Raw genomic sequence first — 13,049 nt, 5'->3', positions numbered from 1 at the left:
ATTTAGGAGGTAAGTTCAAATCATCTCTGCTTGACTAATTCAATGGGTAAACCTAGACACCTGTTTAAACAACTTTATTTCAAGTTCAGTGTCCCTCAGTCGGGAATACAAGCAGCAGATGAACACGTATAGGCACGCACAGCTCAGGGTATGGCCTCCTTTGCTTCCTCTGGCGTGATTTCCTGGGAGTAAAGTTCAGTAAAGAGAGCAGGCAGCCAGTACTGGGCCTCCCCTGGGGCTTGCATGTCGAGCCAGGCCATGCCTTCCTTCAGCAGGTGTTCCTGTTCAAACAGACCAAGGTCTCAGAAGCTGAAGGGAGAAAACAATCTGCAGAAGTGAAACTTGGGGGCGTAAGAACCACTTCTGCATCACAGCTTTAGCCCAGTTCTACTACAGGCCGAAGAAGGAAGAGTCTCAGGACTCAGGTTAGCACTAGGAATGTGACAGTGTAACCATTTAGCTGGTTAACCCATGAGCCGGGACTCACTGGTTAACATGCAGCCCCCTTGCTCCTTCTGTATCGGAGGCAGCAGCAGTGGGGGGCAGGTGGGAGCTCATATATGACTAACTACAGATTCACTGCTGGACAGATGCCCCCACACAATGCAGTAAGTGAAGTTTGATGTTCAAAGTGTATTCCGGAGCCATGGGTGCCAGGGAGGACATTTTACAGAATGAAAAAAGATGCTGCAAATTGCAGCCCACATCATACGGTAAGAACAAGCAATGAGGGGGCAGGAGTGAAGAATGTTCTTAACCTCCCCTATGATAAGAAACAAGGGGGGCTGAGGTTGGACTCCAGTAAAAACTTCCTGTCGGGGGTTAAACACTGGGATAAATTGCCTAGGGAGGCTGTGGAATCTGTCACTGGAGATTTAAGAGCAGGTGAGAGACACACCTGTCAGGGACGGTCTAGAACAGTGTTTCCCAATTTTGTTTGGCCACAGAACCCTTTTCAGCTTAAAAGAATTTCAAGGAACCCCTAGGGTTGCCAGGGTAAAATTTGTCAAGCAAAAAAAAAGACACTGTCTCTTTAAGAGGGGGCAGGGGAATGCTGCATTCTTGCAGAACCTTCACTTTCACTTCATGGACCAGATTGGGAAACACTGGTCTAGAATAATACGTGGTTCTGCTGTCCGTGCCGGGGCCTGGACTACAGGGCCTCTCTAGTCCTGTGCTATTTCACAGCAGCACCAAAGCTATGTACCTGCAATTAAGGGGATTCTGCTTCAGATCCTGCCTCCACTCAGTCCTACAGGGCTGAAGCCCGATTTACTTTTGCCCTCGTTGGGTCTTGCAGAGTGGAGGGGATTATACTGTTTTTACTGTGATGGTGGCAAAGTTCTGACAGTGCAGATACAACCCTAAACCTGCTACAGTGGTGTTTAATCCAAGGTCTGTATACATACCAGCACCTGCTTGGCACGTTCGAGCTCCCACTTTAAACTGGACTTGATCTCACTGATGGTTACATAGCCCTTTTTCTGAAACAAGGAGAAAAGGGTGTTCCGTAGGACTGATTTCAGCACACGGTTAAAGCTCCTTACGATCTGCTAATAAGCGGGACTTCACAACATCCACGTTTTGGAAAGCCAACATGCTCATGTCTATACAAGCTGAGACTCTAGATCCTTGCTTGTATTAGCATTTACTCTTCATGCCCTCTGAGCCAGTCCAAGTGACTCAGTGGTACCCAAGGGTAGCTTGTACTAAAGAACCTCTTGCCACAGTACCTCAGCCAGCTGCAAAACCACCGTGTGATCCATGTTCAGTTCGGCTGGTACAGACTGGATCAGGTATGTCCCACCGACGGGAATGATCCCAAAGCCATTACCCAGAACTTTCAGCTTCTTGATGGCTCGGATGAGATCGTCCCTGAAAAGGCAGAGGGGAGGGAGCATAAGACGTTCAAAGAAAAGCTTCTAGTCTGCTGTTGAACCGGACACTAAGTGAGGTACAGGCTGCCTTTGCTGTGAGTCCAAGATATGTTCCAAAACACTTGGACTTACAGTAAACAACTTAAAGCGGGGAATTTTTTTCCTGGGGCTGACTTTCATTTGCACAATTTTTTGCACAACTTAAGTCCTCCCATTCCCAGCTCTTAACGCATCAGTTCCTACAAGCATCAATGACTTTAGTGGGGATGCACTGTAGCAAATAAGGGACAATAGCTGTACAAGTGGCAAAGTTAAGGGCTGGAAGGCAGAGGCCAATCATGCACATGAAGTGGTTAGTCATTTCTTCTCTTGGGAAACACCTTTGAAAAGTCAGCTGCTCTGTACTTAATTTTTCATTCATATTTACCAAGAAGCTATGGCAACTGAAAAAAGATTGATTCCCTTCCAGTTAAAGTGAGCTCCGATTCCAACAGGCACAGGAGAGAATCACTAAAACTGTTTGCACAAACTCATCCTATGCCAGTCGAGAATACTCACTATGTAAGTCATGTGAACTCAAACTCTAAGTTGCCAAAAAAACAAAACAAAAGAGACCATGTCAGGCCAATGTAGGCCCAGAATTCAGACAATTTTTTGCAAACCCTATCAGCAGAAAGGTCTCCCAACAGAAGAAAATTGAAATAATGGAAGTTCAGTAGAATCTATGATATCTGTTCAAGTAACATTCAGCAGGTTAGGGACACACTAATAAAGGAGAGGAAAGTGAGTATTTTTCACTGTTCAAGTGAATCTGTGGCAAAATATGAATTCCATTGTCATGTTACTTAACAGCTGTTCATATGCTAGCAGTCCTATTAAGTAACTAGCAATGTCAACAGTCAAAAATACGTTTTAAAGTAGTATTCTGTCAAGTACAGACAGACTACATTACGATACAGATTAAGCTAATGTTTCACTTACTAATCTTAATGTTGTAAGACTTCAGTGTATGATTTGCAACTAATATTACTCAGTAATATTAATATCAGTAAGAATACTGATTCTTACTGAGTATCGATGTATTTTGGATGCTGTAATCTAGACGGGGGGAGGAAGGGGCCAGTACCATGCTAGGCTCCCCCTCGCTGCCCAGGAGACCTTGGAAACAACAGCAAGAAGAGCAAACATAACAGACTCTCCTGCTGGCCAGTCTGATTTCAGTTTCTCCAGTGGTTCGGAATCAAGTTTCAGTCTAGACACTTTCAAGGCAATGGGAAGAGGGAAAAGACATTACCCCTTTAACTGCAGGAGGCCTCTCACTCTTAACAGGGCCCTGCTTGCAATCTTAATTGTGGACTCACTGCTGACAGCAGCACAACTGTAACTCAAACTGGAGTTGATTGGCAGCAGAACCACCTTCGGGTGCCTGCCTAGATTAGCTGTCACTTTTTATTCATGCTGTTTCCAGACCCCCCGGGTGACAATACAAGTCAGTAAGATCCTCACTGGCTGACGTCCTGGGCAAACTTCCCCCTTCCCTTCAGCACTTGCTGATGAAGTTCTTCCAGTGTTATGAGCCCTAGAGGGAACAAATGAGGGAGGTGACGTTACTACAGAGTGAAGGTGGAGGAGGAAGCTTCCTAGCAGCTCTGGTGGCCCTAGCACTTACCGTTTAGGATGAGTTCTTCCCCAAACGGACTCGCAGACAGACTAGAATATATACACAGATGACCCAGAAACACCCAACTACAAAACAGATTTTTCTTTGTCTATCTAGTTTTTTAAAAAACCCTCCCATCGATTACTAATCCCCCAGTACTTGCTATGAATGTGAGGTTCTGCTACAAGCCCACCGAGCATATTTTATGGCATTGTTAAGTGATATCTTTGCTCTAAAAGGTTTGGGGAGTTTACCTTGTAATAAACAAGCCGCTATTTCGCTATCAAATCCTAACTGTGGCTGCATGCAGGGAGTTTTACTGCATAGTAGCCAGGCAACGTGAACACGATCCCCTCCCCCCGTGCTTACGCTCACCTAGCTACAGCCAGATAAAGAAGCTAGAGAGCCTTGCCACGGACAGATTTTCTAGGAAAACGCAAACGCCGTGTGCGTGAGCTTCCTCGCTGTACACCCCCCACTTTTCCACTGGTGCAGGGAGCAAGCCGGAACCATCGTCTCGGCACTTTTTAAAAGCTGACCAAGGAGACCCTGCACTGAGCATCTCCCCAAGCAGGGCACCACCGGCAGCACCTTGAACATACAATCGCTGGAAATGGGTGTTTGCGCCTGTGCAAACAGGGCCCTCACCTCCGTTTCTGTGCTTCAGAGCCAGGCAAACTTCAATAATCTGAACGCCCAGCTCATAGTAGAAGTCTCCAACTCCCAGCATCTCTGACCAGAATCCTTTACCAGCTGCAAAGGGGGGGGGGGGGGGGGGGGAGAGAGAATCAGATTAGGCATCACCACTAAACAGCCAATTCTTCCAAGCTCTTAGCTCCAGAGCCTCAACAGCCCAGAAGAGGTGACTGGGGCTGGACCTATCATCGGGCTAGGGAGAGGAAGGGGGTAACCCCTTTTCCCCGGTGGACAGGCTGGAGACTGGCAGAGCTGTCTGCTGAGTTGCTTGATTGGGGCTTGTTCATGCCCCAGAAGAAGGGCTGGAGGCCTGCTGCTTGCCTCCCATTCCAGAAGGGTAAAACAGCCCATCTGCTTACAGGCCCTACAAGCCAAACCCCGTCCACTGTACTCAGCCCACCTATCCACTCCAATGAGAGGTTCCCGAGCAAAGACACTACAGCTGGTCTCCAAACGCAACCAGGACGCTCAGCATTAACTTCTCCGGTGTACGTTCCTTACAGGCCAATGGATCCACGCCGATTGTGGCACACATGTCCTGGAACTGGACCCGAAACTGGGGATTTTTACGAATCTCTTGCTTGTGTTTGCTGGCAAATTCTTCCAAGTTGGTCTTAAACATGTCCAGTTGCTTAGACATCTGTGAGCGGCAAGTAAAGAGGAACTGAATGCTTGCTTGGTAACATCAGAGAAAGCCACCAACTCCATTTCCCCGGCCTTGCTCGGGTCCTGAACTCAATTCATTTTTGTTTTTTTCCATTTAAATCATTGCTCTGGGTGGATATGAGGGGGTCAGGATGCAGGCTGCCCTGGAGGGGGGAGTGAGGGGGGACAGCCCCAGCTCTCTTCCCGCAGCAGCTTGGGGCCAGGTGAGAAGTGCCTCTCCATGGCCACTGCAGCATCAATATGCACAGCTGGGGGAGGGGTGCATGTCCCCCAGCTGAGGCAGGTTCAGGTTCATCTGCCCCCCTGCACTCCCCAGTAGAGTGAGGATGCAGCAAATTAGACACTTTCCCCTCGCTCCCTGACAGAGGGGAACAGCCGGCAACGTCTCCGTACAAATGGGGGGGGAAGAGGGAGAAGCTTCAGTTCCACCCCCCCCCCCATCCCTAAAGGGAACCTCAGAGTAGGAGGCTCCAGGCTGGGGTAGTCCTGGATTGGGGGGGTGGCACCCCCAGCCAGCCCCTTTTTCCCTGCCTGCTTATTCGGTCTTTTTTCTGTATGGATTTAGGAGAACCAATCCCATTCTGGGCACATCCTGTTTCCTTGGCACAAACAAACCCTGACCTTGCTTTAAGTTAGAATAAGAGGAAGCTGCTTGCCGAACTTGGTGGTCCTAGTTCTTCCCGTTCAGGAGAAGTTCTTGAACAAACAGACCCACAGACAGTCACGTTTCTAAAATGTATAGCTAGATTTAAACAATTAGGGACAATAATGGAACAGAGATGGCATGGCATTTACCAGCAGTGGATTTCACCAGGTAAAATCTGGGTTTTTACTGTCCTAGAAAGAAACGAGTTTGTCCCGTTTAAGGCATTTTCTGTTTTGAAACTGTTTCACCACATTATGCTTAGTTCTAGCTACATATTCAAATTGTGGTTAGATAAGACAATGGGTACACAGATTCATTTGAGATTGCACAAATAAAAGTAAAACCGCAGTGGGTGTAGTGATAATACAGGCAATTGACATAGTGAACATCAAATGATCTATGTTCATTTTGGTTCCCTCAAGGAAGCTATATATGCAATCACTCATTTCAATATTTTACACCCACACACGCAATTTGAGAGAGTTTGTGCGTCTGTCTGTCCATAAGACCATTTGTTCAAGAACTCCTGTAAATGGTAAGTGCTAGGACGACCAAGTTCGGCAGGAACTTCCTCTTCTCCTAATGTAAAGCCAGGTCAGGGTTTGATTGTGCCAGGACAATGGGACATGCCTGGAATTTGATTGTTTCCCATAAAATGGAAAGGGAGGGACAGTTACACTCCTCAAAGACCACTGGGGGCAGCAAGCATTGCAGCATGACCATAGGGGGCGGCTGCACAAGGAAGAGTGGCCGAGGCAGTCCACGTTGTCAGACATGGGTAAGCGTCCCCCTGACCCTTGGCCACAGCACCGGACGGGGGGAGGGGAAGCTCCACTGGCCAGAGGCCTCCCGCTGCATCCCCCAGAAGCACTGCCAGGGGTGGGCAGCTCCTCCCCAGGAGGAGCTGGGGTGGGGGCAGCTTCAGTGCCATCCTCACCGCACAGATGGCCCCAGTTAGCCCCCTCGATCTCCCAGCCCCCTGTTCTGAGCTCCTAGCCTAAACCCTGCCCCCCCAATATCATTCAGCCCCTTCCTGACTCCTGTATCCCCAAACACTCAGCCCTCTGCTAAAGCCCCCCCCCACACACCTTCCAGCCCCCTGCCCTGACTCCTACACCCCACACACCACCAGCCCCTGCCCTGAAGCAGCACTAGGCAAGTCTTCTAATATTATATGGGCAAAGACAATTGCTTAAATGAAAACACCAATAATGCAGAGTTGTATGCTTAATGTTTCAAGCCATCAGAAGCAGGTAGAGTTGCAGTCCACAAGTTCAGGTTCACCTGGTCAGGTACTATTCTGTAGTGGAACAGCTTTGATATAGTGGATCAACAGAGCTTGTAAATGGATAAACCCAAAGTTAGAAAAGGTTTGTTCTGGGCTTGCTAGACACTGATGCCACTATTTTCCCCATTTCCCAGTTTAAACTGGGTTTAATCTGGTATTTATCTGTCCCCAGTCCTAACCAATTTTTCTGCAGGAAATTGCCAGCCCTACACGGGAGACAAGGGGTGGAAATCCAGCTGCAGAGACTGCTGGGGTTGCTTATAGGGATGTGGTCACAGACCTAGAAGGGACCGACTGCCTTACTGGTGCACATAGAAGAGGAAGGCTGTTCTAGACATAGTTATTTTGAAGAATCGCCCTAAAATGTAAGTGGAAGGATTCACAGTGTCCCATGACTTCCAGATTTCCAGCCTGAAAGCAAGTACATTTAACTGGTGCAATACTTGTCTTTATCACCAGTATCACAGCACCAAACCACAGCAACAGATGGATAGTGCCAGTTTCAGAGTATACTGCAAAATGTGACCTCCCAGCAATGGCTTCTACGCCCTAAACCCAGAGCAGGTGTCTCACCTGAGCCAGCTGGTCTTCAGCCAGAACTGTCCCTCGCTCCTTGTATTTGGCCTAGAAGAGAAAAAAACCTCTAATAACCTTATTTAAAAAACAACAATAGACTAGTAGCACCAGACATCTGAAGCAGTGGGCTGTGCCCATGAAAGCCCATGATCCCATCTACATGTTTTATAGTAATAGAAATGTAGCCGTGTTAGTCTGGTGTAGCTGAAGCAAAATACAGGACTGTGTAGCACTTTACAGACTAACAAGATGGTTTATTAGATGATGAGCTTTCGTGGGCCAGACCCACTTCCTCAGATCAAATCTGAGGAAGTGGGTCTGGCCCAGGAAAGTTCATCATCTAATAAACCATCTTGTTAGTCTGTAAAGTGCTACATAGTCCTTTATCTACATGTTTTGTTTGTCTTTAAGGTGCTACCGACGTATTATTGTTTTTTAAGTTTTGCCTGTTACAGACTCACTCTGCTCCCCCTCTGAACCTTATTTAAGTTTTTCCAGACGTCTCACGGGATCTGAGACCACTTCTCTGCAGGACCTCCCCACCAGCATCACCCCCCTTGCTGCAACCAGCGGTCCCGGGGCACTTCAGAGACCAATACAAATCTATCCGATCGCGTGAGCTGTCGTGGGCACAACCCACTTCCCCAGAGGCGCCAGAGCAGGAAAACCCATCTCTGCACTAGCTCTGCGGAAGGGAACTAGAAAACCCAGCCCCCGCCCCCTCGCCCCACCAGCCCTGGCTCGGCCGCCCCCGGGGTGAGGGGGCCGCCCCACCCCCAGCTGCTTTGGGAGAAAAGAGCCCGAGGGGGGGAACGCGAAGGGGGGGTGGGGGGGTGAGATTAAGTGGTTCAAAGGGGAACTCGGGCCCAGCTGAGTTTAGGGCGGGGGGGCAGATTCTCAGCACCCCCCCCCCCCCGCGCAGGAAGAGGCGCCAGGCTGCAGTGGCCAGAGTGGGACTCGGCCCCCGGGGGGGGGGTGGGGGGGGCTGGTTCTGCAGGGAGGGGGGCAGGTCCCTGGGGGGGGGAGGACTCAGGGCCCCCCGGGCGGGATGGGGGGGGTCTCACCTCCGCCAGCTTCCGCTTGGCGATGGCGCCCGCGCCCACCCCCCGGCGGTGCATCCCGGCGGCGGCTCAGGCTCTGGGGTGGGGGGGGACCGGGGGAAGTGGGCACCGGAAACTCCCCGCGTAACGTCATCTCGCGGCGCCGGAAGTGGCTGCTTCTTCCTCCCTAAAGGGGCGGGGCGAGTGATTTCCCCCCCCCCCACCAGCTAATGCGCCTGCGCCTCCTGGGGGGGAGGGGGATTGGTTCCCCCTCCCGCGGTTCTAGCTGGGCTAAACCCCCCCGTAATCTGGGGGGAGGGGCCCATAGCTCATCGCCCCCCCAAATCCTGGGGGCTAAACCCCTTGTGCCCCCAGCTCTGGGGGGAGGGGCTCATTCCAATGTGAACCCCCCAGCTCTGGGGGGAGGGGCTCATTCCAGTGTGAACCCCCCAGCTCTGGGGGGAGGGGCTCATTCCAGTGTGAACCCCCCAGCTCTGGGGGGAGGGGCTCATTCCAATGTGACCCCCCAGCTCTGGGGGGAGGGGCTCATTCCAGTGTGAACCCCCCCAGCTCTTGGGGGGAGGGGCTCGTTCCAATGTGAACCCCCCAGCTCTGGGGGGAGGGGCTCATACCAGTGTGAACCCCCCAGCTCTGGGGGGAGGGGCTCATTCCAGTGTGAACCCCCCCAGCTCTTGGGGGGAGGGGCTCATTCCAATGTGACCCCCCAGCTCTGGGGGGAGGGGCTTATATCAGTGTGAACCCCCCCAGCTCTTGGGGGGGGAGGATTCATTCTCTTCCCCAAATCTTGAGTGTTGGCGTCTGATCTCCGCTTCTACCAGACTCCTGGGCCGAGGGGGATAATCCTGTTTGCTCCCCCCCCAAAAAAAATCTGAGGGGCTGACTCCCCGGATTCCTCAGAGTCCCATTCTTGGCCAACTTCATTAATTCAATCCATGATTTGCTGTCTTTTTGCACACCAGGCCCCTCTGAGCTATGCGTGACACTGCCTTTTCAGCAAGATCGGGGGTCCGAGATGGTTGCCTCCCCCGATACTTGTTCATGAACCTCCAGGGAAGTCATGCATTAAATAAGTCCTGCCTTATCGCCAATGCTTTTCTGTATTTAAAAGCAACACACAACTGCTCTCTGCTATGTACAGCAGTGTTTCTCAACCTTTTTTTTTTTTAATAAAGTACCCCCAGTACCTACAGTTTTCAGGCACACAATTTTTTTTTCTAACATTGCAACACATTTGTTCAAACAACTTAATTGTAGCTGGGTGGGTGATGCAATTTTTAGGTGTAAAAAGTACAAAAATAATAAAGCGTGGTAAAACTTAAAACAAAAATTCAGTGTTCTCCAAATTTCAGTTGTGTTGATGTACCCCCCAGACTTCTCTCAAGTACCCCTAAGGATAGTTGTTGTATCACTGGTTGAGAAACACTGATGTATAGAAGTTCTGCTTTTAGTTGTCCTAACAAGCACTTAAAGCTAGGTTATATGTAATATATATATATTCTAGATTTCTAAGGGTATTAATGCATTAGTCTGTGTCCTTTAGTACTAATTTGTTCTGGTGCCAAAAAGTCCTGTAGCATCTGTGATGGTAGAATTCTAGCCATAGTCATAGGATGATTTGGGGCAAAACTCCAGGACCTCATGCTTTTGGGGGCCCTGCAGTGCCAAGGGAAGTCTAGGGGATTAGTGGAGGGCCTCGTGCTGGCAGCAGGGTGTTGCATTCACCAGTGGTGACAGAAAGTGGAGTGACGCAGCTGGGAGCTGGCAGAGCAGAGCGGGCTGTGGCCAGGTCGCTCTGCTTCCCACTGCTGCTGTTGAACTGGGGGCAGGCCTGACCCCTGCTGCCAGTTCCAAGGCCCTGGCTGCATCTCTGGCTGCATCATTCCGGGAAGGGATGGGGAGAGAGAAGGCAGAAGTGGGTCATGGGGAGGGGGCTTTGTCCTGGGTCCTGCACCCCATTAGGAATGGTTCTGATCCTAGTGTGTATGTTACTGGCATATTGGGGCATCACTCAAAGAGGGCAGAGTTAAGGTTGAATTGTGGGATAGTGCATTTGTATTTCCTGTTTTTTCAGATTTAAATGTGCATTCCCGTTACTCATCAATTCCTCGCTTTCAGTATAGACACTCCTGACATTTTGGAAGGGCAAGAACTGTGACTGGGCAATCTCAATTCTTAATGAAGTTTTGGGGCATTGAATTCTAGCAGGAGTCAAGAATAAAAAAATTCCCTGTCTATAGATAAACTCCGCTGACAACCATGCTAGCCAGAGTTAACAGAATTCTTAGTCCTTTTTAGGATTCTTTTGTCCAAATATCATTTGTTTGCGGACCACGGGTAGGAGCCAAAACAAAAAAGTAGTCAATATAATTGTCTTCTGTTGATATGGTTTTTAGTAGTTAAATTCCTGGACTGTCATTGCTCATTAAAAGTGCTGTTATATGGGTAGAAACTGGGTGAATATTGCATTTAATTAATATCAGCAGAACTGACTTAAATGGGGCCTGTGTGCTGTGTAGTCTTGCTTTAATTTTTGTATTCATGCCCATCAGTGTGAAAGAAGCTATTTGCATATATTTGCATGTCTATGCAACCACACTTAAGATGTGGCCCTCGGCATGTGCTGTGAGTATCATCGTGGCCCCCAAGGCTTCCAAAGTTGAATAGCCCTGTGCTAAAGTGATTTGCCTTCTCCTTAGACCTCCAGCAGATCATAGAATCATAGAACTGGAAAGGACCTCGAGAAGACATCAAGTCCAGTTCTCTGCCCTCACTGCAGGACCAAACATCATCTACTCTTGACCATCCCTGACAGGTGTCTATCTAACCTGCTCTTAAATAACTCCAGTGATGGAGATTTCACAACCTCCGTAGGGCAATTTATCCCAGTGTTTAACCACCCTGACAGGCAGGAAGTTTTTCCTAATGTCCAACCTCAACCTCCCTTGCTGCAGTGTAAGCTCGTTGCTTCTTGTCCTGTCCTCAGAGGTTAAGGAGAATAATTTTCCCCCTCTTCCCCACAAAGTGTGTTCTTTGGTTTATTTCAGTGTTTCTCAAACTGTGCTCCACGGAGCCTCAGGGCTCCACGCGACATCTCCACGGGCTCCGCATGGTTGACAAACTGGAAACATTGATAGGTACAGCACATACAATCAGTGGACTGCTGGCGCTCTGCATAAATTTTTACGCATGTAAAGGGCTCCGGAGCCCAAAAAGTTTGAGAACCGCTGGTTTATTTCATAAGTCCCCCCTCTAGTGGTGAGCTGATCACACTAGAATCCTGAAACACTGGATTCAGCAAAGCTGGGTTTAATGACTTTGCTGTGTCAGGAGTCCCAGAACAATTGCAGGCAACAGTTTTTATTCCGCAAGGGATTCTAGCACAGGGTTGATTTTGCAATGGACTTTTGGTCTCAGCACTGACCAGCTCCATTGGGATAATGTGTATAGTTGAAAGAGTTTGTGTGTCTGTCTGTCTGGTCAAACACTCCTCCTAACCGGTAAGAGCGAGGACCACCAAATCTGGTCTGCAGCTTCCTCTTGTCATTATGCAAATTAAGCAAGGTCAGGGGTTGGTTGTGCCAGGCCAATGGGACGGGTCTGGAATGGGATCGCTTCTCATCAAACCATACAGAAAAGAGACAGACTCACCAGGCAGGTGAAAGGGGCTGGCTGGGAGTGTGCCCCGCCCCTATCCAGGACTGCCCCTGCTCGGAGCCTCCTACCCCCCAGGCACCCTTTAGGGAGAGGAGAAGGGGCTGAAGCTCCTGCCTCCCCTCCCCACCCCCTTGATTCATACAGGAACATTGTCAGCTGTTCCTCTCCAAGGGGGAGCGAGAGGAAAGTGCCCAGTTTGCTGCATGTGCCCCTCTCCCAGCTGTGCCTGCTGGAGCTGCAGTGGCCATGAAGAGGCCCCCAGCTGCTGCGGTGAGAGAGGGCTGGGGTTGTCGTCCTCTCCCCAGGGCAGCCTGCATCCTGACCCCCTCATCGCCAGCCCCGCCCCAGAGCAAGGATTTACATGAAGCCTGGACATTTTTATCTTATTTTCCAGAAAACAAACATGAATTGAGTTCAGGACCCGAGCCAGGCCCGGGAAATCCGGTAACACGTCTGCGTCCACAAGGTGTGGACAGGCCAGGTTTGTGCTGGGGTTAAACGAGAGGGTTGAACAGAGGGAAGGCCTGGTACCATTTCAGACTCTGCCCGAGGCTCCTGTTAACAGGCGATGCTCACGGTAACAGTTAACCGGTACCTGGGGAGCAGCCGAGTCCCCATGTGGGGCTGTCATTTCCAGCCCCACACAGGCTGCTAACCGGCAGCCCCGTGCAGGGCTGGAAGCAGCTGGGCTGGAGTGGCCCCAGCCGTGGCAGGGTGGCGGAGACGCTCCAACCCGGCTGCAGCTGGGGGGGGACCCCACTTTTTAACTGGTTAAACGTAACATTTCACCGGTTAAATAATTGTCAAGGATTTGACATCCCTACTTCGAATCCCTCTGTCTTACAATTTGCCCATCTGCAAAACGAGGCTACATTAATAAATACTCCTGACGTGCTTGCAGAGCCATGCTGGGCAGGACACAGCG

At 50.0% G+C, this 13,049-nt stretch overlaps 1 protein-coding gene across 1 annotated transcript; it reads right to left on the bottom strand.

The window, feature by feature from the left end:
• Positions 1-59: 59 nt before the first annotated feature.
• SNF8 (SNF8 subunit of ESCRT-II) lies at positions 60-8,608 on the bottom strand. The gene is made up of 8 exons (XM_075911636.2): positions 8,474-8,608; positions 7,407-7,457; positions 4,735-4,873; positions 4,186-4,290; positions 3,384-3,456; positions 1,734-1,875; positions 1,410-1,484; positions 60-281 (listed from the first exon to the last, which is right to left on the bottom strand). Exons 1-8 carry the CDS (start codon positions 8,525-8,527, stop codon positions 144-146), a joined length of 777 nt encoding a protein of 258 aa, XP_075767751.1. The 5' UTR covers positions 8,528-8,608; the 3' UTR covers positions 60-143.
• Positions 8,609-13,049: the final 4,441 nt, after the last annotated feature.

The sequence above is a fragment of the Pelodiscus sinensis genome, chromosome 29, assembly GCF_052426305.1.
Source record: "Pelodiscus sinensis isolate ZL-2025 chromosome 29, ASM5242630v1, whole genome shotgun sequence".
Lineage (NCBI taxonomy): Eukaryota > Metazoa > Chordata > Testudines > Trionychidae > Pelodiscus > Pelodiscus sinensis.
The sequence above is the reverse complement of the archived record's forward strand: the minus strand, read 5'-3'. Positions and strand labels throughout refer to the sequence as shown.